General features: G+C 41.6%; 1 protein-coding gene across 2 annotated transcripts in view; it reads left to right on the top strand.

Moving 5' to 3' along the window:
- The window catches only part of lnx2b (ligand of numb-protein X 2b), a 78939-nt gene that overhangs the window by 40077 nt on the left and 13774 nt on the right, over positions 1–25088 (top strand). For both annotated transcript variants that reach the window (XM_068047347.1, XM_068047346.1), the window contains exons 3-7: positions 2822–2991; positions 10463–10659; positions 11759–12133; positions 13958–14113; positions 20217–20391. In XM_068047347.1, the coding sequence (XP_067903448.1) occupies positions 2822–2991; positions 10463–10659; positions 11759–12133; positions 13958–14113; positions 20217–20391 (1073 nt within the window). The remainder of the gene's footprint in view (positions 1–2821; positions 2992–10462; positions 10660–11758; positions 12134–13957; positions 14114–20216; positions 20392–25088) is intronic.

A 25088-nucleotide genomic window follows, 5' to 3' on the forward strand; every position in this document is an offset into this window, starting at 1 on the left:
GTGCCTTGTAGATGGTGGACAGACTTTAGGGAGTCAGGAGGTGAATTACTCGCCGCAGGATTCCTAGTCTCTGACCTGCTCTTGTAGCCACAGTATTTATATGGCTACTCCAGTTCATTTTCTGTAATCTTAAATGGTTGAGAATCCAATGTGCATGTTTTCTGCCCTTTTCCTACCCAAGTATGCCCCACTCAAAAGGAAATTCCTGGCTGGTGAGTTACTGATACAGTGTAGTCAAAGGATTTCAATAAGGCAACATGGTGGTGGTAAATTTCTCTGTTATGTCCAATTGTTCTGTGAGAGAGACATAGCAATGAAATCATAGCTTTTGGCCTTCTAAATGTGTGTTGAGCCTAGAGAAACTATTTTGAGCTGTATGGTGTATAGTACTAGGATGAAGTACTGATTGTGGTAGCAGGAGCCACTTCAGGTATTGAATGGAAGGCACTTTCTACGTTGCTTATTTCCTATATTTCCTATCTGAGGAGGGTAACTACTTTGCTCTGCTCTCCCCATTTTTACTTTTGAGCCAGATGCTGGTCACATAGCGAAGCAATTGCTTAATGAAATATAGATGGAAAGGACCCTCTTCCATGTACATTACTGAATCCAGCTCTTTTAATATGATGGCACATTCAGAGACCCATGTTCTGGTGGATCTGCATTTTCATGAATTGACAATACTGTGGATTTTCCAAACATCAAGTCCTTTTATTCTGGGAATTGCAGCGCACTGACAGAGTACTACTTATCTGCCGCCAGTGGCACTCCTATTATACATAAAAAGTGGCTTACGAGTATTGTATTACAACTGTACACCTATTGGTTGTGTATCCTGTAGTGTGTGGATACCAGTTGGTCTGAATAAAGATGGTGACAACGCCGCCAAATGTCTCTGTAATTGCTGCAGTCCATGCTTTTTGCCTGTAGAATGTGTGCAGCACAGTAAAACCTGCTAGGAGCTGGCTGTCATTCAAGCGAAATAAGATAAATAACTTGAAGATGTTACGGCTGAGCAAGTCATCAGCCTCAGCAGGAGAGGAAGCTGTTGGCAATTTCATGTTCGTTTCTGTTCAAACTCCTCTTGTGGTATTTGCCACCGGAGAAGACACAATTAAAGGAAAATTTCCATTACTTTGAGATCAGTTAAAAGGAATTGCATTAGGCCCCACCCCAAGATAAAAATAGACCTAATTCTTTCCTCACTAGGTTGAATGATACATTGCGACTGTTATATTTTGAATTCCTCTCAACTCTTTTAAAGATTAAAATGTCATCTTACTGGATCCACAAGCAGGTGAATACAACAATAAAAGACTATATGTATTTACAGGGATGAGGAAAATGTAGGATTTACCATGTACATGGTCTGAGTGGGCAATTACATTAAGGTGTTATTGTGAATGCATCAGTAAACGTAGTATCAAAACCCCTGATAGAGGTAGACAACAGCAACCTATATTTATATAGCATCCTTAACATAATAAAATGTCAGCAAAATTAGACACTGGATCACATAAGGTGATGTTAGGGCAGATGACCAAAAGGTTGGTCAAAAAGGTAGGTTTTAAGGAGCATCTTAAAGGAAGAAAGCGAGGTCGAGAGTTGGGAGGAAATTCCCAAGTTTAGGGTCCAGGCAGCTCGAGGCACAGCCACCAATGGTGGAAGGATTAAAATCGGGATGCTCGAGGTCGGAATTAAATGATTTGCAGCTATCGTTGAGGGTTATGTAGCTGGAGGAGAATACATGGATAGGGAGGGTGAGGCCACGGAGGGCTTTGAAAACAAGGGTGAGAATTTTAAAATCACTGGAAAGCAATGTACATTAAATGAATAGATTACAGTTGAAGGCTCAGCTGATAACCAAAGAACCTTTTTATATCTCCTCAATAGAGGAAGAATCTACTAGAGTTGATCTGTCCCTTTCTCAATCAAATAATTACCCCATACTGTACAGCATAGATATTAAATCCCTAATTCATTTAACAGGTAGGTTAACTTCAATGCTGGGGCAAACCCTCTATTTCCCATGTCTCAAAGTATGTGTTAGTGCCTATCGGTTTGAATCTTGTAACTAACTGAAAAATTCATTGGAGAGTCTGCCAAATTATAAACCAACTCCATTAATCCTTAATCAGCTTAGCTTCACTTTCATTAATTCCTCAACTGATTTAGTTTGTTTTTAAAATAGTGAAAGCTATTAAATTTCTATTTAGTAAATGGACAACCTGATTGTGGGTTAAGGGAAAGGTGGTGTGGACCTGTGTTTTTGGAAAATTTACTTCTGGTTAGCAATTTACGTCAGGAGAGCAAATGAGTTGTGCAGAGTCCACGATGGGAGAGATTGGACAGTGTCTCTGGAAGGAGTGAGATTAATGGAGTCATAAGATAATATTACTTTCAACATTTTCTGGTGCTCTTCCCCTTGTCAAGTCCCTGTAACTATTGGGAAGTGCCAAGTTGGCTTAATAGTCAGGTGGTCATGAACTTGACCGGATGATCAGTGTACCGCTGAGGAAGTGTTTCAATGTTGGAGGTGTGCCAGCCTTTGGATGAACTGTTGATCTGAGGCTCTGCCTGCCTGAAATGTCAGTATTCACAGAAGGTCTTTGGAGCATGTCAGTTTTTTCCAGGAGTGGGTTCTCTGGGAATGTGTTGGTAATTGCAGGTGCCCCCACAGAAAATTCTTTTGGTAACTAGTGATTCTGAGGCAGTTAAATTTGATAACATTTTGCATGTGACAAAACCGTTTGTAATATGGTCTCATTTTATAGCCATAATTTCTCTTTTAAAACAGTGATAAGTTTTTGATTTTTCTTAGATGCCCTGGTCTGAAAAAATACAGAGATAAGATCGAGAACAAGGGACAGCCTAGCGTGAAGGGAAACCAAGACACCGCGCCAGACGATGCAACAGTAGCGGCAGAAGGTTCCGCGACAGCTGAGCCTGGGCTAGTTAACCCTGCTTTTGAAGAAGATCATGAAGAAGATGGTAAGAATCTGCCTCGTCTCCATAAAATTGAAAACGGCTTCTCTTACAGAAAGCTGTGCTTGGGTTTAAATAAAATGGTACATCGTCGATCGACAACTAGTGGAGGCCCATTTTTCGCCTGCTTTTAAATTTCTTTAACCAATATTTTACCCCTGGTTTACATGCCCCTCTTTTCCGTTTCTGTCTGTCATTTTCATGAGATGCCAGATGGAAGATTTAAGTATTTTAATCTAGGCCTCTGTCCAGACTGGGAAATCATTCATCAAACTCAAAATAGTGGGCTGTGATTTTTAAATAAGGCAAAGACTGCGTTTAAAAATTGAAACTGAAATTATTAACTAAAATGTAATAAATATCCTGATGTAATTTGAAAGGCCGTATCTGATTTGTGCAATTAGATAGTGCTTATAATCTACATGAGTTTCATTATTGTAATTAGTGAATCATTTGGATCTCCGTCTCATTGGGATCCGTTATTCTATACTAGCCGAGATCTACCAAACATTTGCTGTGAAATTAGGATCTTTATTGCAACAGAACTTCTATATAACGCCATCCCTTTCATGCGATACCCATCCTATTTCTTTCATCCCTCTCATATTACACCCCCCCATCCCATCCTCCATTCCATCCCTTCTTCCTATGCTGTCCCATTTCCCCCACCCAAATCCCTCTATCCAGGGTAACTTTGGGCTCCCCTTACCTTCTGCTTTTTTTTTTTCTCCACCAACCCGGCACAGTGACGCAGTGGTTAGCACTGCAGCCTCACAGCTCCAGGGACCCAGGTTTGATTTTGGGTATTGCCTGTGTGGAGTTTGCAAGTTCTCCCTGTGACCGCGTGGGTTTTCGCCGGATGCTCCGGTTTCCTCCCACCGCCAAAGACTTGCAGGTGATAGGTAAATTGGCTGTTGTAAATTGCCCCTAGTGTAGGTAGGTGGTAGGGTTAGTATAAATGGGTGGTTGTTGGTCAGCACAGACTCAGTGGGCCGAAGGGCCTGTTTCAGTGCTGTATATCTAAATAAATAAAATCCTCACCACCACCCTGCCATCGACACGGAGGGGACCCTCGCTTCTGCAATTAATGTGTAAAATCCACTTGAGATTTGTGTTTCTAAATGTATTTTTTTTTTTGGGTGGAGACAGCGTGTACTTGGCTTCATTTCCCAAACCCTGTGCATTGGGAGGATGAGCAGAGACTTGGTGGAGCAGTCGGGGGGCATGGGACACCTCACCTGGCCATACTGTGGGTAGTGAGGGAGAGAGATATCCTCACCTGACGGTACCCTGGGGTGGGGGGTGGAGTGAGGCAGCACCTCACCTGACTGTATCCCGGGGAGCGTACCTTTTTACGAAGTTAGCAAACACTTCCCTGAAGTAGCATTTTTGTAAATTTGTCATGCATCTCATCTGATATAAAAAAAACATTTCATTTCCACTAATCACCTCCATCCCAGTCAAAAATGAAGATAACTAAACGCAGGACCACCCACCAAATAAACCCACTGACTGATGTACTCCTTATTGTAACATTAAAGTACTGAGTACACTGAATGTAACAATTTTTGATCCATTTGATGGAAGCCACCTAGAATAAAGGGGGAATGTCCTAAAGCAACAGATGCACCCCTCGAAATGAACAATCAAATCGGAATGGACAGTCAACTGCATATTATCATAGATAATTAGCATAACCAGCTAATGTCCCTCTCCTCTCTCCCACCTCCCTCACCAACTTTAAATTGTCATCTCCTCCTAAATTAATTGAATTACATTGACTGTCTGTTGGGCGGGAAAGCTATTGAATGAACTGAAGTTGAATTTTGGTGAGTTAAGTAAGTAAAATGGTGGCTCAGTGGGGGAAGGTGGCTGAAAATTAAATCAATGGACGATCATGAAATTGGGCTTCAGTGGGAGCAGGCTAGCTAATTTGTTAACTAGATAAGCTCCAGATCATGAAATAAAATCAGGCTTTGGAAAGTATGGGCTAGTGAAGTAAATCATTAAATAGCCAGTAGTTTATTTTTTTAATTTTATTTAGAGATACAGCACTGAAACAGGCCCTTCAGCCCACCGAATCTGTGCCGACCAACAACCACCCATTTATACTAATCCTACATTAATCCCATATTCTCTCCCACATCCCCACCATTCTCCTACCACCTACCTACACTAGGGGCAATTTACAATGACCAATTTACCTATCAACCTGCAAGTCTTTGGCAGTGGGAGGAAACCGGAGCTCCCTGCGGAAACCCACGCGGTCACAGGGAGAACTTGCAAACTCCGCACAGGCGGTACCCAGAACTGAACCCAGGTCGCTGGAGCTGTGAGGCTGTGTTGCTAACCACTGCATCGCTGTGCCGCCTCAAAGAAATAAGTTCAAGAAATAAGATTCGGATGGAGAAAGTGCAGGCCAATGGATGAATTATTGAAATATCAGCAGCTTAGGAAATAAATTCAGGCTACAGCTGAAATTAACCCACCCTCTTTGGCCCCACTTAGTACCTATCCTTCCAACCACTTAGAACCCTCCCTTTCCACTTTTTATTTCCCTCGTTTCCCCTTCTCTTCTACTTACCCTCCCTCTCTCTTGTCTTTAATATCCATTCATTGGCTATCTCCAAGATATCCCCTTCCCCCAACTATTTACTTATTAATCCTGTCACACCATCTAGGCTTTTCCTTTCATCCTCAACTGTTCTATTGCCAATACTGACTATCCACCTCTTCATAGCTGACATGCCCACTTACCACACAAATTAACCATTACTTTCATAATTGCTCACTTCCCTCACGCTGCTCACCGATTATTGACCAATGCAAGATTCCGAAATATGTATTATCCACAGTACTCCCTATCATCGATTCACCACCATTCCTGGCAGTGAATTCCTGACACCCACCACCCTCGGAGTGAAAAGTGTTTTTCCTCATGTCCTCTCTAATCCTCCTACCAATCATCTTAAATCTGTGCCCCATGGTAATTGACCTGTCCGCTAGGAGAAACAGGTCCTTCCTGTCTATTCTATCTAGGCCCCTCATAACTTTGTACACTTCAATTAAGTCACCCCTCAGCCTCCTCTGTTCTAAGGAAAATAACCCTAGCCTATCCAATCTTTCCTCATTGCTGCAACTTTCGAGCCCTGGCAACATTCTTGTAAATCTCCTCTGTACTCTCTCCAGATAATTATTTCCTTCCTGTAATGTGGTGACCAGAACTGTACACAATACTCCAGCTGTGGCCTAACCTGTGTTTTATACAGTTCTAGCATTACATCCCTGCTTTTGAATTCTACACCTCGGCCAATAAAGGAAAGCATTCCATAGCCTTCTCCACTACTCTATCTACCTGTCCTGCCACTTTCAAGGACCTGTGGACATGCACTCCAAGGTGTCTCACTTCTTCTACCTTTCTCAATATCCTCACGTTTATTGTGTATTCCCTCACTTTATTTACCCTTCCCAAATGTGTTATCTCACACTTATCTGGATTGAATTCCATTTGCCACTTTTCTGCCCTCTCAACCAAACCATTGATATCATTCTGAAGTCTACAGCTATCCTCTTCACTATCAACTACACGGCCAATTTTTGTGCCATCAAATTTCTCAATCATGCCTCCCACATTTGGCTCTAAATCATTCATATATACCACAAACAGCAAAGGACCCAACACTGTGAGCCCTATGGAATGTCACTGGAAACTGCTTTCCATTCATAAAAACATCTATCGACTACTATCCTTTTCCTGTCACCGAGCCAATTTTGGATCCAACCTGCCACTTTCTCCTGTATCCCATGGGCTTTCATTTTACTGACCAGTCTGCCATGTGGGACCTTATCAAATGCCTTACTAATGTCCACCATTATATTTCTGTACTATGCAGCTGCTATTTTGGTTACTAGTTACTACAAATAAGTATCTGTTAGGCCTATGGACTATACTGATTTTTGGGTTCCTTGAAAGCTGGACTGTGATTTTTTTGGGAAAAAAATGCTTAAAGCTTGGTTGGATGGTGGGCAGACCTGACAGAAATTCTTGAACATTTCCTAATTCCAGCCACATCTTGAGAGATGAAAAATTGGAGTGCTAGTGACTGCTGGCTGCTTTTAGAGTAGGACTGACAGAAGTCTGAGATCATCTTATTGACTATGCTTCAGACTAGACAATAGTATGTGATTTGGGAAGGGAACATGTCATTTATCTGGCCAGCCTCAACTCTGGAAATATTTACTACTTACAACAGTGATGACAGATCATAAGTACTTGATTGGCTGTGAAGTGCTTTTGTGACGTCCTGAGGTCATGAAAGGTGCTATATAAATGCACGTCTTTTCTTTTTCTTATACATGACATGGCTAGATGCAAGATATCCTGCACCATGACTGCTTCTGTAAAACTAATCAAGACGAAATAATTGAAAATAGACTCCAAATGCTATTGAGAGTTATTGCAGTCAGTTAGACCCTGGCCTTTTACCTCTGGGGCCTAGGTTCACCTTCAGTGCAAGTTGATGTGATGGAATTTCCCATTGGTGTAAGGATTCTATGTGAAATGATGTTGAGTAGTCTGAGCTTGGTTCCTTGCTGGTATGGGCCCCCAGCACAAAACTGCTTCCAATTTGGCATTCTTTTACTGTTCATCTAACTGGGCTACATGTCACTTAGAAGTCAGTTCTTGTTGACATTGGGTGACTTATTATTCCTTTCTTATTGCCAACATTATTCAGCTGATGAGCACAAAATTAAAAATTTTGAAAAGTATCAATTTAAAATGCACAAATCTAATAATAAACATCAATGTATGCGCGTGCTTATATGTTAGCCCATCTTCTCTTAATTCGTCTCATTAGCGGTCCTCATTGTTGAATACCATGCGAACATTGGATCATTTTAACTTTAATTGATGGGTGAAAAGGGGGCTTTCAATTCATTACTGTCTGTTTTCCGTCCCTTGATTACCTCCTTGATGTCCAAAGCTCAGACAAGAAAAATACAGAATTTAATGAGCTTTCATACCCTCTTCACAAATGTAGAAATATTTAAAAAGTGCCCACAGATCTTAAATTGCAGATGCGTTAGCATTTACAAATTTTAAAACTCTTCTAGCCAGGCAGGCTTAAAACTGTTCTGTACCATTTTATGGAATACAAAGTGGATTAAAAATTGTTGTTTCCCGCAGACTTTCCATATAATTGAGGATATGAGGAACCCACCTTGTACAAAGCAGCCCATTGTCCGATATTTGCTTGCATCAGGATGGCCCAGATAGAGGTTTAACTAGTTCAAACAGACAGAGAGGGTAACGCCTGCGAAAGGCAAACACTAGTGATTTAGCATAAGTGTGTCAAACCCACCACGTGAGAATCAGGGTCACAAGTTTGGAATGTTTTTGAAATGAGAGTATCCCATATTCTTCAGGAAGTCATTCTCCTCCCACCCCAAAGGTTGCAATGTATTTTGGCAAAAGAGCCTTACGCAAGATGTAGAATTAAACAAGGGCCTATTACTCAACATTAATCTATGGTATATCCAATCTAGGAATACCTGTGAATAATGGGTGTCAGAAAATTGGAAAACTGTTCCATTTCAGAGCAATGCCTTCCCTTTAATCTTAGCTGATCCAAGAAAAAACCCCACTGCAGCGAGGCATTTTGGTAATCTGTTGATCTGCTATCCTGCCCTATGAAGCTGTAGTTCCTGGCCGTTGAATTCACGGTGTTAATCCTGGCACTGGGGGAAAGTATAAAGGTGAGGCTAGTGAAAGTAATACATTAACGAACCATCATTACTGTTGAGGCCTCAGAAAAGCTCCTGGTTCTCGTATAGCCTGCAGTGAAAGCTGTATTTTCTTCTCCTATTGTTTCCATGTGCTGTCCTCTGTGACTGATTTATGTGTGTACTACATGTACAGGCAATATATCCGTGGCCATTTCTTAATGCTCAAAGTAATTTCTTCATTCTGTCAACAGTTATTCTGTAAGTTTTGGAAATCTGAAACAAAAACAGAAAATGCTGGAAACAATCAACAGATCAAGCAGCATTTTCTGCTTTTGTCAAAGGATTATACCTGAAACGTTAACTTTTTTTCACTTTATTCAGCAATGCTGCATTTTCTGTTTTTGTTTTAGCTCATTTCCATATTGATTTGTCATTTGGTGTCCTCATCCATTGTCAATCTGCTTATAACCAATATTTTTGAAAGCAGAACATTTCTAAACTGATGAACTTTGTTCAAGTTCTATTTAATGTCCCTGCTTCCCTGTTAGAACATAACAATGATATTGCAGAGGATTGGGAACTGGGTAGCTTGTCCACTTTCCTGTGCGTGCTTGTGCATGTATGTTTGTATCAGCAAAGAGGAAACCTAAACATTTGGGAACAGAATAAAATGTTCTACTCATATCGCACTATTTACTTAACATTTGTTTTGTGCAGGTTTCTTGGTGATGTTGCGTGTAACACAGAATAGATTCAAATATTTTATACAAATAAATACATGATGTATCTACTTTGGTCTAACTGCTTAGAATCTTGTGAGGAAGATAAGCCTAATATATACAGTGAACACAGCTAAGTGGAATTTATAAACTGCTAAAAGCACCTCCTTGCTGCAAAGTGGTGTAGCCTGCAGCAGATACCAGTGCTATCCTAGATTAAATTTAGCATATTGCCATCAGTACTTGATAGGAACATTACACTTCAACAAATATGTTGTAATGTTATACCAAAAGGTTTTACGTGTAGTAATTTTAATTTATCACTTCAAATCACTCTTCCCGTTTAGTGGCCTGACCTGTCATCACTGATATAAGCTCACAATACACTCTCAGCCACACAGATACACCTCAAATCTGGAAAAGCTAAGTGGTAGTACTCTTGCCTAAGTTATAAGGTTCAAGACCAATTCCAGCAACTTGAGCACAAAATGTAGTCTGACACTAGTACCTTAGTGAGGGAGTGCCTCACTGCCAGAGATGCTGTCTTTCAGACTTGAGGTTAAATCGAGGCCTCCTCAGGTTGCTGTAAAAGATCCCATGGCATGATTTTGAAGAACAGCAGGGGAGTTCTCCCTGGTGTCATGGCCAATCTTTATCCCTCGAACAATATCACTTTAAAAAAACGCACATTATTTGGCCATTATCACATTGTTGTTTGTGGAGCTTACTGTAGGCATATTGGCTGCTGCATTTCCTCTATTACAGCAGTGACTACTCTTCAAAAACTACTTCATTGGCTGTAAAGCACTTTGGGCCACCTGAGGATGCGAAAGGTGCTATATAAATGAAAACGTTTCCAACCGTTTTTGTTCCTGGGTATTTTTTTTACCTCAAGTGGAGACATTTCACACCTATCATTACACTTCCTTTTGGCAACAATGGATCAGTTTAATGTGTGATTAATTTTAGTTTGATATGCCATCATTTGTTCTGATAGACTGAAACTGAACCCATTTTTCTTTTTGTTGCAGACTTGCCTCGATTGTCCAGCCTTTTAGCAGAAACTACTGTTGTTGAAATTCATCGCGTGGATCCTCAGGAGGAACTGGGAATTCAAATAGTTGGGGGTAAAGATACACCACTGTGTAACATTGTGATTCAGGAGATCCTTCGTGACAGCATTGTTGCTAGAAATGGAAAACTTGCACCTGGAGACCATATAACTGAGGTAACCCGCTCGTCGCCAATAGAACTGTTTATGACTCTGATAAGATGCACAGTCTAACTTGTAATGCCTCGGGTATCGCCCCTTTTTACTTATTGCCTGAGACTGAGGTTGCTTATGCCATATTCGATTTTTAAAGTGTGACGCACTTTCAAAAAGGGAAGTGAGTGATGTAGTGGATTGGCGAGCTTTCATTGCACTGCTGCGATGTGGTTCAAGGGCTGGGCAGATTGATAGAATAAAAGTTTTCTCTTTCTGATGGCTGTGAAGGTCCTTCATGAAATAAGTCCAAAATGGCTCGGCCTCTTTCCTTTTGGCCTTATGCCTTGTTATATCGCAAAACCACACACCATCCTGACTTGGAACTATATTGCCATTCCTTCATTGTTGCTGGGTCAAAAACCTGGAACTCCCTTCCTAACAGCACTATGAGTGTACCTACACCACATGACTGCAGCAATTCAAGCGGCGGCTCACCACCACCTTCTCAAGGGCAAATAGTGATGGTCAACAAATGTTGGCCTTTCCAGCGATGATCACATTCCATGAATGAATTTTTTAAAAAAAGAGCTTTCTACCAAAGCTCAGGAGCACCAACTCCCCTTGTATCAGTTCTTTCACTTTCAATACCAACAATTTGTACAAATACTATGAGCTCTTTTGTATGGACTGTATTTTTAATGAGACTATTAACATTAGGTTGTCTAGGATTAATGTCTCTTCCAGCAGGCGTAGTCCTCCAGGCCCCACAAAGAAAGCTTTAGGCCTCAACTGCCCAGGCTCCCTTCTCTTCCTGAACAAGAGACTCTCCCAGTATCTGCTTCCTGCAACTTGCTCGAGTGGCAGCGACCATTCCTTCAGTCCCAGCTGGCTGGTCACTGCCTCCTGCCACTCAAAATACTGCTCCTGCCCAGCTGCCACTCCCCCAACTTTTTCAGGCTGACAGATGCCAATGGGAATGTAGATAATGTTTGGGTGTTAAAATTGCCAAGGTTAAGGGGTTTTGCCGCTTGCCTCCCAGTACGGGTATGATAATGCACCTCTTTGATCAGGTGTACTGAATACACAAAGTCAGGCTCTTCTCATATTCTGTTCCTCACAGGTGAATGGTGTAAATATCACCAGTGTTCCGCATAGCTACGCCATCAGCATACTGCGGCGGCCCTGCTCGGTATCACGGCTCACAGTGCTCCAAGAAAGAGGGTTTGCCATTCGAGGATCTTCACAAGAAAGGAGCAGCAGTAACAACACGCACAAGCAGACCCTGAATGTAACCTTGCATAAAAGGGACAGAAGTGAGCCACTCGGCATTAAACTAATTCGGAAGGCAGATGAGCCTGGAGTGTTTATTTTGGATCTTCTGGCAGGTGGCTTGGCTGCTCGGGATGGAAAGCTGCGAAATAATGATAAAGTGCTTATGATTAATCAACAGAACCTCAAAAATGGAACCCCAGAGATTGCAGCACAGATAATACAGGTAAATGCAGGGCTCCAGTGCACCCTCTGGGTTAAGAGCATAAGAGGTTTTAGGACTAGACCATTTAAGACCAAACATTTTAATACCTTATTCATAGATTTAATTTCAGCTACTCACCATATCATTTCTTGAGTGGCACAGTGGCGCAGTGGTTAGCACTGCAGCCTCACAGCTCCAGGGACCCGGGTTCAAATCTGGGTATTGCCTGTGCGGAGTTTGCAAGTTCTCCCTGTGACCGCATGGGTTTTCGCCGGGTGCTCCGGTTTCCTCCCAAGTCCAAAGACTTGCAGGTGATGGGTAAATTGGCTGTTGTAAATTGCCCCTAGTGTAGGTAGGTGGTAGGGAATATGGGATTACTGTAGGGTTAGTATAAATGGGTGGTTCTTGGTCGGCACAGACTCGGTGGGCTGAAGGGCCTGTTTCAGTGCTGTATCTCTAAATAAAAATAAAATAAAAAAATAAATATTTTCTTTTTCTCTCCCCTTCTCTCGCCCCTTGCTCTCTTTCTTCCCTCTCTTTCTTCCACCTGTCCCCCACTCCTCCCCTTTTTCTCTCACTCTTACCTCCTGCTCCCCCTTCCCTCCCCACTTGCCCTCTCTCTCGCCTCTCTCTTCCCCCCCCCCCCCACCTCTTTCTCTCACCCCCCCCCCCCCCCCTTTTTATTCAATTTAACAGCCTTCGCTGATAACTTAGTCCATTCGTTTATTGGGTGAAAAGGTCCACCTAGCGTTTGTTACTCCTAACTTCCGAATTATTAACTCGTGTCCCCTGATACTTGAGTTCACTAAACTACTTTAGATTTTTTGGGTTAACTTTTTGTCAGAGGCTACAATCCAAAACAGTCCCTTGCTCAAAGGTCACACTCAGGAATATACCAAACATTGCAGAGTGGAGTGATCGGATGTGCATCTGGATTCACAATTCCCAATGTGGTGAAATTCTAATTTCAAACCTGTTATCCTGGCTTGCTGCTGAGTGGAGGCCAGGCATTTCCCCAAATGGCTGAAAAATAAATCACAGAATTGATGATCATTCCGTTAAAACAATAGGGCTAGTAGTTTTAATAATTATACAGGCCTGTCCATACTGTGAGTGATCAGATTTTCTTTCAGTGGAGGGGAGGTAAAAATTATGGAGTTGTTTAAGAAGTAGGTGGGTGCTGCTGTGACTGGGGAGTTGAACTTGGATGTGTCCATTTTGTGATCAGTGCTATGTTCTGAAGGGAATAGGCAACAAGTCTTGTAATATAGTTAAAACATCTGTCAGTGGCTTATGGAATTTTGTTCACTTAGTAATGTCTGCACTAGAGGCCCAGTATTTTGTTTGTTTTGTTAAGAGATACAGCACTGAAACAGGCCCTTCGGCCCACCAAGTCTGTGCCGACCAACAACCACTCATTTATACTAATCCTACATTAACCCCATATTCTCTATCACATCCCCACCATTCTCCTACCACCTACCTACACTAGGGGCAATTTACAATGGCCAATTTACCTACCAACCTGCAAGTCTTTGGCTGTGGTAGGAAACCGGAGCACCCGGCGAAAACCCACGCAGACACAGGGAGAACTTGCAAATTCCGCACAGGCAGTACCCAGAACTGAACCCAGGTATTTGGAGCTGTGAGGCTGCAGTGCTAACCACTGCGCCACTGTGCCGCCCATGCTCAATTGAACAGAGGTGGTACTCTCAATGATACTATCTGTCTGAGAGCAGGGGGAGAATGACTTCTTGCCGCAAATGTATTTCAATCCAAAAGTGGAAAGAATTCAGAATCAACTGATTGTGAAATAAATGATCCAATTACTGTTCATCTCTCTAGTCCAGCGAGGGAAATGTTAACTTTGCAATCCAGAGATGCCCTGATCAACAAAGCCCTGAAATTATTGATGAAGCTGGATCAAGTAACAGCAGCCCCCCACGTCATCACAGTAAATCACTGCAGCAGCATTGCCGTCGACGCTCACACTATCAAAAGGTAAAAAGTACAGTAATGTTATGGTGAATGACTACCATTTGTATAGGCTTTCCACCACAAGAGTTCTGTACCCACTCCACTGACTGTTAAAAGACCAAACAAAGTAAGTGTTCTGACACTAACCAAGCACAGAGCAGAATTTTCTTATTTTCAGAATGTAGGAAATTTTGGAAAATCATCTGATCTTGAGTTCTTATTGGATTGCTAATCAGTCCCGCATATTTTTTTCAATCTGAAGAGGAATATCTGAGACTGCAGCAATTTAATTATGATTTTTATATATTTTAATTTTCTCGATTAGGTCTATTTCAATTTTTAAAATAACAGTAGTATAATACTACTTAAAAGGGAGCCTTCATTGTCCCTGTCAAAATGGACATTAGCGAATAAATGGAGCCTTGTGTGTAATCTATATCCATGCCTTAGGCACAAAAATGAAGACAAGTACAAACATTACATTTAATGCAATCTTCCTTGGGCTAGGAGATTGATTTATGCCAAATAATTGGTCTTAGTGAGCTGTGGCTTGAACAAAGCTTTGTTACCCAAATATTCTGGAGGATAATTTGAAAGATGATTAATGGTGGTTAAATTATATCTATTTTGAGGCAAGGTAATGTGAGTCTGTATTTAAGTCCGTTCTCTTCAGCCACTCCCAGTATTACAAAACAAATACAAACCAAGGTTTTGTCTTCCTGCCAGGATGATTGAAACCAATAAAGTAAGAAGAATATCTACTTGTTAACTCTAAAGACCAGGCAAGTTTTGTCGTGAGAAAATACTTAAGAGCGCTGAAAATGCTGGCAGCTCACAGTCACTGATGGAGTCGCTTTTGTTCTTTAATGACCCCCTGAAGACCAAATGATTTCCTCTCAGCCGTTCTGTCTCCGTTATGACAATGTCATATGTAGACATAATGAAAAATGAGTACGTCTGTATTAACAAGTCTGCTCTCAGATTTTGCTTTTTAGTCTGTTATGTGAGTGAAACCAGTTTTCTCATAACTGTAATATTAGAAACCCCCAGTTGTGCTCCCTTCATTGGTTTAAATGTAGCTCTCAAACCCTCCATAAGGATCAGTGTCACATCGCATTTGATCTACAATTAGCGTTCATCGTTAAAAGATGTAGGCTCACATCTGCACTTTCTCCATGTGGTGACTTCCCTGCCTGCAAGAGCAGGAAAATGGGAACAATGTCTATCATTCAGTTCTGTGCCTGGTGCCCAGTTGTGAGAAGGGTAAAGGACTGGGAGCAAGTTACATTCTAATCACTTCAGTCGAATAATAGAATATGGTAAGTTGAAAGGTGAGGAGGGAGGAGAAAAATTCCATTTAAAAGGGTGGGGGAAGAACTACTTAATCTAAATAAGGGTTGTTCAACTTTTTTGGGCAGACATTAGAAGGCAAGGAAATAAAAGGCAAGCATCAACTAGGTTTAGAATGCAGAATAATGTCAAGAAGACATGGTTAAAGGTAATCTGAAATAAAATAAGAAATGCTGGAAATACTCAGCAGGTCTGACAGCATCTGTGGAGAGAGAAGCAGAGTTAACATTTCAGGTCAGCGACCCTTCATCAGAACCCTGAGTACCCTAAAGGTACTTTACCTGAATACCTTGTTGCGAATGCTGCTTGCAGATGATTTAAAGGCACAAATAGAAGTAAATGGGTATGATCTAATTGCCATGACTGAAACGTGGCTACAAGGTGATCAAGACTGGGAACTGAATGTTCAAGGATATTTGACGTTTAGGAAGGACAGGAAAAAAAGAAAGGGAGGTGGTGTTGCGCTGATGAGGGATGGGATCAGTACCTAAGTAAGGGAGGTTCTCAGATCAGAAGAACAATATGTGGAATCTGTTTGGATGGAGCTAAGAAACAGCTAGGGGCAGCAAACATTGTTAGGAATTGTTTATGGGCCACCAAACAGTAGTGGTAGTGTAGGGCATGGTAGTAATCTGGAAATTAGAGAAGCATGTAGCATGGGTAATACAGTAACCGTGGGTGACTTCAATCTGCATCAAGACTGGGTAATCCTAATGAGCACTAATGCTGTGGGGGACGAGGTTCTGGAGTATGTTAGGGATGGTTTTCTAGAGCAGTATGTTGAGAAACTGACTAGAGAACAGGCTATTTTAGATCTAATATTATGTAATGAGAAAGGTCTAATTAATAATCCTGCTGTAAAAGAACCTTTAGGGATGAGTGACCATAATATGATAAAATTTTAAGTTATGTTTGAAAGTGAGGTAGTTCAATCTGAAGCCAGGGTGTTAAATTTGAACAAAGGAAATTATGAACGTATGAGGGGCAAATTGGCTGAGGTGGATTGGGAAAACACATTAAAAGGTATGACATAGCCAATGGATAATCTTCAAAGAATTATTACATTGTTTACAGGAACTATACATTCCTTCAAGGCACAGAAACCCCAAAAGTAAAGGCAGTCAACCGTGGCTAACCAAAGGAAGTTAAGGATTGTATAAGATTAAAAGAAAATGCCTATAAAGTTGCCAGAAATAGTAGTAAGCCTGAGGATTGGGAGGACTTTAGAATACAGCAAAGGAGGACCAAGAAACTGATAAAGGGAGAATAGAATATGAATATATATAGCAAAAAACATAATGGACAGTAAAAGCTTTGATAAGTACGTAAAAAGGAAAGATTTGGCTAAGACAAATGTGGGTCCATTACAGGCAGAATCAGGAGAAATTATAATGGGGAATAGACAAATGGCAGAGAAGCTAAATGATTACTTTGTGTCTGACTTCACTGAGGAAGATACAAGAAATCTCCTAGAATTAGAGATCCAAGGGACACGGGAGAATAAGGAATTGAAGGAAATTGGTATTAGTAAGAAGGTTGTACTGGAGAAATTAATGGGGCTGAAGGTTGATAAGTCCCCAGGACCTGATATTCTCCATCCCAGAGTGTTGAAAGAGGTAGCTATGGAGATAGTGGATGCATTGGCTTCCAAAATTCTATAGATTCTGGAACAGTTCCTGCAGATTGGAAGGTAGCAAATGTCACCCCACTATTTAAGAAGGGAGTGAGAGAGAAAATGGGGAGCTACAGACCTGTTAGCCTTACATCAGTCGTAGGGAAAATGTTAGAATCTATTCTGAAGAATGTGATAACTGGACACTTGGATAATAATCTGATTGGACATAGTCAACATGGATTCATGAATGGGAAATCATGTTTGACGAACCTGTTGGAGTTTTTTGAGGATGTTACTAACAGAAGTGATAAAGGGGAGTTGGTGGACATAGTATACTTGGATTTTCAGAAGGCTTTTGATGATGTTCCCCAGAGGAGGTTGGATAGGACATGGGATAGGAGGTAATATACTGGCATGGATTAAGGATTGGTTAACAGGCAGAAAACAGAGAGTAGCAATAAACGGGTCATTCTCGTGTTGGCAGGCTATGTCTAGTGGGGTACCTCAAGGATCAGTAATTGAGCCCCAGCTGTTCACAATATATATCAATGATTTGTATGTGAGGACCAAATATAATATTTCCAAATTCTCAGATGACACAAAACTAGGTGGGAATGTGTGTTGTGAGGAAGATGCAAAGTGGCTTCAAGGGGATTTGGATAGACTTAGTGAGTGGACAAGAACGTGGCAGATGGAATATAATGTGGAAAAATGTCAGTTTATCCACTTTGGTAGGAGTAATAGATGTGCAGAGTATTTCTTAAATGGTAAGAGATTAGAAAGTGTAGACGTACAAAGGGACCTGGGTGTCCTCATCAATAAGTCACTTGTTACGACCAGGTGAGAAGGGGTCTATGATTCCCCCTCAGCCTTTGTCTGGTTTAACCATAATAGCGTTTAATTTTTAGAAACACTGTTTATAGCTCCCCCTTTAGTGAATCCTTGTTCACTGCTCCAATTGTAAGGCAAAGAAATCAGACAGCTTTCCTTAGATTTAAACAAGAAACATGAAGTTTATTAATCTTAAACTCTAATCCGGTTAACGACTACGAATATGCAGTGCAACCATGCTAACATGGAATACGCGATAAACCCACACGCAGATAGAGACAGAAAAGTAGAAAAGAATAAAAGGGAAAAGTTTAAGGCAATATCTGGTAGTTATTTACTGTCCTTTGAGCTCAATGTGGAGTTTTTGGTTGCAGTTCAGTCCTGCTGTTCGTTGGGGCCCAGTTCACACTTCAACTTGTTTCGATGTCGGACTTTTTTCTCTCTTGTGGTTTACGTGTCTTCTGTGGGTCCGGTGGCTTGGGGAGGAGGTGAGAGAGAGGCAGCCAGGAGAGAGGCTTGCTCGTTCCAGCTTCAGTTGCAAAACTGCCTTCTGAATTCTTTTCTGTGTGGCACAAATAAAAAAAAAACAAGTTGGCCAGCAGGTCAGTCATGTGACTACCTGGCTTAACCACTTCTGCATTTGTGGATTGTATTATTTTAGGCCCTGGAATGCGCTTCCTTACACCTTCAATGTCTGGTAATCAAAATCCATTTGGGTTAATTGGATCAGGGAATAGTCGCTTGTCTCCACAAGCAGTGTCTCTTAGTATGCAAATGTACTTCCAGCCCAAATGTCTGGTGATCTCTTTCACAAGTCATTTCTTCACTCCAGCAACAGTTTAAAATTAATGTTCATATGACAAAATTAACATACCTCATTCTTGGCAGGTGGGGGTCTGCATGATGCACCGAAAGCTAACATGCAGGTGCAGCAAGCAATTAGGAAGGCTAATGGTATGTCGGCCTTTATAGCAAGAGGATTTGAGTACAGGAGCAGTGAAGTCTTGCTTCAATTGTATAGAACCTTGGTTAGACCGCACCTGGAATACTGTGTGCAGTTTTTGTCCCCTTACCTTTGGAAGGATATTATTGCCATAGAGGGAGTGCAATGAAGGTTCACCAGACTTGTTCCCAGGATGGTGGGACTGTCCTGTGAAGAGAGATTGGGGAAACTGGACCTGTATTTTCTAAAGTTTCGAAGAATAAGAGGTGATCTCATCATTGAAACCTACAATATACTTAAAGGGATAGACAGTGTAGATGTAGGTACGACGTTTCCCCTGGTTGGGGAGTCTAGAACCAGGGGACACAATTTCAAAATAAGGGGGCAGCCACTTAGGACAGAGATGAGGAGAAGTTTCTTTACTCAGAGGATTCTGAATCTTTGGAATTCTGTAACCCAGAGGGCTGTGGAAGCTCAGTCATTGAGTATGTTTAAAGTAGAGATTGACAGATTTTTAAATACCAATGACAAAGGGATATGGGGATAGTGTGGGGGAAAAGGCATTGAAGTGGATGATCAGCTTTGATTGTATTGAATGGCTGAGCAGGCTTAAAGGGCTGAATGGCCTACTCCTGCTACTGTGTTTCACCCTTCTCTTTCCCGCACCCCCCCAACAGATGCACTGAGCAGGAGCGCTCAGCAGAGCAGCTTTGTGATTGGTCAGTTTGTTTAAAAATATTGCGCTGGGTTTCAAGCTGACAGCTGCTGAAGCAGGAACCCACTTCCCAACATCAGGCAGATTCGGGTTTTTCCAGCAGGCTTTTTAAAAAAAAAAGTTGGGAAATCCCAAATCTGTCCAAGTTTGGAAGTGCGTTCCAGCTTCAGCTGCTGTCAGCTGTGAAACTCAGCGTGCTGTTTTTAAAAAGGCTGCTCTGGAAGAAGACAAAAGGGAAATTTCCCATCTCCAGTCATGGACCCCTGGTGAGGGTGAGGAACAGCCTGGGTCCAGTTAACACCTGTGGGCCAGATGGAAGCCTTTGGCAGGCCGGATCCTGGCCCATGGGCTGTATGTTGGACAACCCCGATCTAAACCCAAAACCGCCAATGCTATTCCCCAGAGTAGGGAGGAGGAGGCTTCAGTTTATTTTCATTTTAATTATTGGATGGCAATTCCATAATTTCCCATTAACCTTTTAACTTCCTCTTTTTAGAAGTTCCCAAGAACTATTGAAACTTCAACACATGTCTACAGTATAATCTTTTAATTGTTTTGAATTACAAATAGGGCAGAAATACTATTTTTAACATCAGATGAGCCAACTCCCTATGAGTTAAACATCTGCAGCTCTATTGTTTTCAATCTCTAACAATACAGTATTTCCCCTAAGGATCTATCACAGGCTTCAATGTGCCTGGAGAAGACAGTTCCAGTGAGAAAGGAGCCTCGTGAATCTCTGGGAATAACTATTTCAGGCGGCCGTGAAAACAAATGTAAGGTTCCGATATATGTGACCAGCATCCAGCCTGTGGGCTGCCTCTACAGGGATGGCAGAATCAAAAAAGGTAAGAGTATCTTTGTGCTTGGGTTACAATACATAGACATACATTACAGTATATCTGGTGCAGCATTGTGCCACATTTTTTAGATTTCCAAATACAACAATGGTGCCAGTATGTATGGCTGTCTCAAGGATTTTGGATGTGTTACCAGGGCTTTGTGTATTCATCATCTGCTCCATTTGCAACGAATGACTCACTACCTTGCTACTGTGTCTGGGTAGAATGTAATCACTTAATGTGTATTCTCCCTTTCTCTCCTAAGGCATTAACTCTTTTACTGGGGTATATTTCCACAGATGGTGTTTGTTCCCCTGTACCTTGTGTAAGTGGCCACTCTTCATGTGCAGACTTGAGACAGTAATTGTCAGCAAGATATTATCTGTAGGGGACATTGCAACAGAGTCCCAGTCTGTGCTCATCTGATGTACAAACAGCTGCACTTCTGTTAGAGATCACAGAACAGTAATGAGGAGTGTGCTCAATTTACCTTTGAAATGTAGAGACACAAGACCAGGGCTCAAACTTGAGATTTCCTGGTCTGTATGGTTCAGCTAATGCATTGTCTTTTTATTTCATCTCTATATTTAAACAAATTTTACGTGTGTTTTCTGATGTGCTGTTAAATATTCCATCAAGGTTTTTATATTTGGATTTCATCAACACCAATTACCTGCAGAGATAAACCATCATAATGAAATTTTAAAAAATACATTTAAACATAACTTGTAGTTTGAAAATTGAAAGACGGCCTTTGATGCACATTGATATTTATTGGTTTAAGGTCCCACCTCCTGCTCCCTTTACCCTATTCCCACTAAACTGCTGACACCCAACTTCCCTTCCTGGTTCCCATGTTAGCAGTTAACAGTTCTCTGTCATCAGGTGCTATTTCTCTCTCCTTCAAATTGCCATTATTACCCCTCTACTCAAAAAGAACACTTGACCCCACTGTCCTTGTATACTACTGTCCAATTTCCAAACTCTTCCCTCTCAAGTCCTTGAACATGCTGCCTCCCAATCCATGCCCATTTTCCTGGAACTCCACTTTTGAATCCCTTCAATCAGGTTTCTGCCCCTACCACAGTATTGAAACGGCTCTTATCAAAGTCACCAAAAGACATCCTATGTGACTGTGATAAGAGTAGACTATCTCTCCTCTTGCTTCTCGATCTGCCTGTGGCCTTTGACACGGTTGACCACATCATCCTCTTCCAATGCTTCCATTCAGCTGGATGGGATGCACTCACCTGGTTCTATTCTTATCCATCTCATCGTAACCAGAGAATCAGCTTCAATGACTTCTCTTCCCACTCCCACACTATTACCTCAGGTGCCTCCAAGGATCTATCCTTGACCCCTGTTATTTCTCATCTACAAGCTGCCCCTAGGTGACCTCATCCAAAAGCACAGTGTCAGTTCTCATATGTACACTGACGACGTTTGGCTGTACCTTCACTGTCTCTAAATTATTAGACTGCTTTTGATCGCTGGATACCGATCTCTCAAGCTAGAACCCTCATAAGAAAATTTGAGAGAAGTGATGTTGCTGGAAGAGTTTAAAAGTAGCATCCCAAGTAGTATAAGAACCCACATCGAAGAACAAAGAGTTACAAGAGTAAGGGAAGCAGCTAAAATGGCCGGTGACTATGAATTAATACACAAATCCCTAACTCCATATAAATTTGCTAACTCGTACAAGCTAGGGAGAGATAGCAGAGATGCAGAGGAAGCAGAAATAGGCTTGAGAGAAAAGGAGAGGAGTAAAGGAAAACCTGACCAGTCTCCAAATTTTAAAAGAAGGAACCCAGTACATTAACCAGTAGGGGTCCACCTGACATCTTTCTAGTGTGGCAAATCTGGGCATGTCCAGTTGGTATGCAAAAAAAAAACATAGCAGGAGGCGCTGCAGTCAAGCCTATGTCTGTGGCTTTAAAAGCGATAAGCCTGTGTTCTCATACCACGCAAGAGCAGAGCACATACCAGAACTTTTTGCACAAAGGAAAAATGACTCATTTTGTGTCCCAGGCACCAGACAAGGAGATAACCATCCTCAGGGATACCAGTTGTTTTCAAATCCTACTGGCAGCCAAACTGACAAAAATGCCACCAGAAAGCAGAACAAATACCATGGTGTTAGTAAAAAGGTTTACTGGCAAATGCTTGAAAGGTCCCGGAGATAAAATTTACCTATGGAGTAACTTGGTCACCTGGGTAGTGACTGTCAGAATCATTCCAAGCTTACCCATGCAGGGGGTAGACCTATTGCTGGGCAATGACTTGGCAGGAAGCACAGTATTGTACCCAGAGGATCCAGAATGGTCCACTGAAACAGGAGAAATTGAGGGGAGCAAACAAAACTCTGTACAGCTGCAGAGGGCTGGGGAAGTCCCAAAAATCCCATAGAGGGCAATAGAGCCAGAAGAATTTCAAAGGGCCCAATTGTAGCCAAAAAGATTTTAAAAAGCTAAGATAAAAGCCACAAAAGCTGGAAGAAGAGCAACCAAGATATGGTTAGCTGTAACCATTTTTTAAAGATTTAAACGGGGATGAGGAAAGTTCCCAAACAGGAAAGCCAAGAGTGAAGGAAATGCCTCACTTACTTGAAGTGCCACAGGGGAGTGCAGTGGAAGCTGGACAACCACTTGCGAGGTCGTGGGGCAGATTAGGGAAACACCTATCTCTGAAGTAAAAGAAAAAGGAAAGGTAACATGCTCCTAATGTGAACCACACTTGTGGAAAATCACAAGTAAACTAAAAATAAGGTCAGTATGGATCTACCCACTGAAGAACCCCACAATCAGATTCCAAATCTAAAACTAATCAAATCCAACAATTTAGAGTCCAAACTGAGCAAGAACAAGGGGCAGGAAGAAATCCCAGACGCATCATGGGGGTTGAAAAATAATGTTAATACCCACTATCACCCTAGAAAGAAGAACTATCAATGTGCCAGAACCTGAATGGTTAACATCTTGTATTTTAGAAGCAGTAGTTAAGGGGTTAAAGCTTGTACAAACAGGGAAGCTTGCCACACGCTGCAACAGAAACTTTCATACTACAAACTTCACCAACAATCACACGGTCCTGGAGATTAACATTCCTAAAGTAGTACAGACTGAAGTGAGAGAAACTACAACGCCATTTGACAACACACAACCAAAAGAAATACAATTTTGTGATGATACCTCATCCAAAGAAAGAATGATGACAAAAACTTAAGCCTGAACCTCAAATAGCTGCTACAAACCATATCAACTGCAACAATCATGAACTAACTCTGAAGAGTTATGAAAAGCGGACTTTGTCTTTAAAAAAAAAAACCTTCATTTTTAAAAGTGAACAATGGTCTAAAATGGCTGCTGAAGAAAAGGGGATTGGCCTTTTGTATATTCAAACAAGCCTGACAAGGACAAAGGACAAATCTTCCTAGCCAAAAGATGTTAATGGAACCATACTTGCACCTATCCTAAAACATTCCAGAATTGAATGCCGCCTTCTGAAACAAAAGAGGTGTGATGTAACCATGTTCTGGGCCATTATGCAATCACCATGGGGAAGAGATGAGAATGTCTCCTACCAGGAGATGAGGTGCAACACAGTTTTACCTTTTTAAAAAGGCGGGTGTTGAGGTGGAGGATAAGCCCAGGCTGGCAGCAACCCACAGTTTTTTTTTTGTGGAACCAGGAAGAGCAATGCACCCATTTGTAAACTAATTTCAGTGGGGATTTCACAACCAGTATTTGGATCCTTATCTGGGGTCCCTGCACACTTGGAACTCTCCTGCTACCGATTTGGCAGCTGGCGAGAAGGGAGATCAGGCATGGGAGATGGTGACCTGAAATTTGTGTCCGATCCTTTTCTCCCCGAAACATGGGCGAAACAATGTTCAGTTTTCATCCCCAAATATTTTCCATGTTGCAGAAAGACATAAAATGTGGTTTGTTCCTCAGACAGCATTTAATCTTAACACTGTGAGTTTAACACCCATCAAGGAGCTCATTGGACTTTAAAGTGATAATAAATGAAATGGCTGTCGACTGCATTGTTCATTGTTTGACTAATGCAGCAGTGCTGATTAGTGTTCATACCTTTATCAGACCACAGTCTATTTGAATAGAGTACACTGCTCATGAATTCCCATTGTGACATCCTTTGAAACTTTTCTTGCCAAGTTTTCGAGACTCCTAAAAGGTGAGACAGGTGCTGTGTTTTATGGACAACTCATGCTGTCAGACCTCCTGCCAGTCAATTTCCTTTAATGTTAAAATGCAACAATTGTTAAAAACAAAATTAGAGTTCCCTTGTGTTAGAGTTCCCTTGATGACTCATGTGGTTAATTCAGGAATAGTTGAGACACAGAAACCAGGAAGGTTCCCAGGTACTGAGTTAGCTGTGGTGGCGAAAGGAGTGTTGCAATTGGCATCAACACCCCTGGGCTAGGGAAGGGAAACTCAGTCTGAGTTCCTTCTCCTGATCATTGTCTGGCAACCCTTGCTGGAAATGTAGAACATTTTGAGCCAAAGGTGAATAACCTACTGATTTTTCCAGAGTGATTTAAAACTAACCTGTCTGGCAGGAAACTGATGAGATCAGATTGGGTGGAGTGTAAATGGCAGGTTTGATTAGGTTAATTGGCCCACTACTCGTCTAACCATACATGAGATAAGAGTGCCGACAGGAGAGAAAGAGAAAAAACACGT

Source organism: Heterodontus francisci, chromosome 15 (assembly GCF_036365525.1).
Source record: "Heterodontus francisci isolate sHetFra1 chromosome 15, sHetFra1.hap1, whole genome shotgun sequence".
In the NCBI taxonomy this organism is placed as follows: Eukaryota; Metazoa; Chordata; class Chondrichthyes; order Heterodontiformes; family Heterodontidae; genus Heterodontus; species Heterodontus francisci.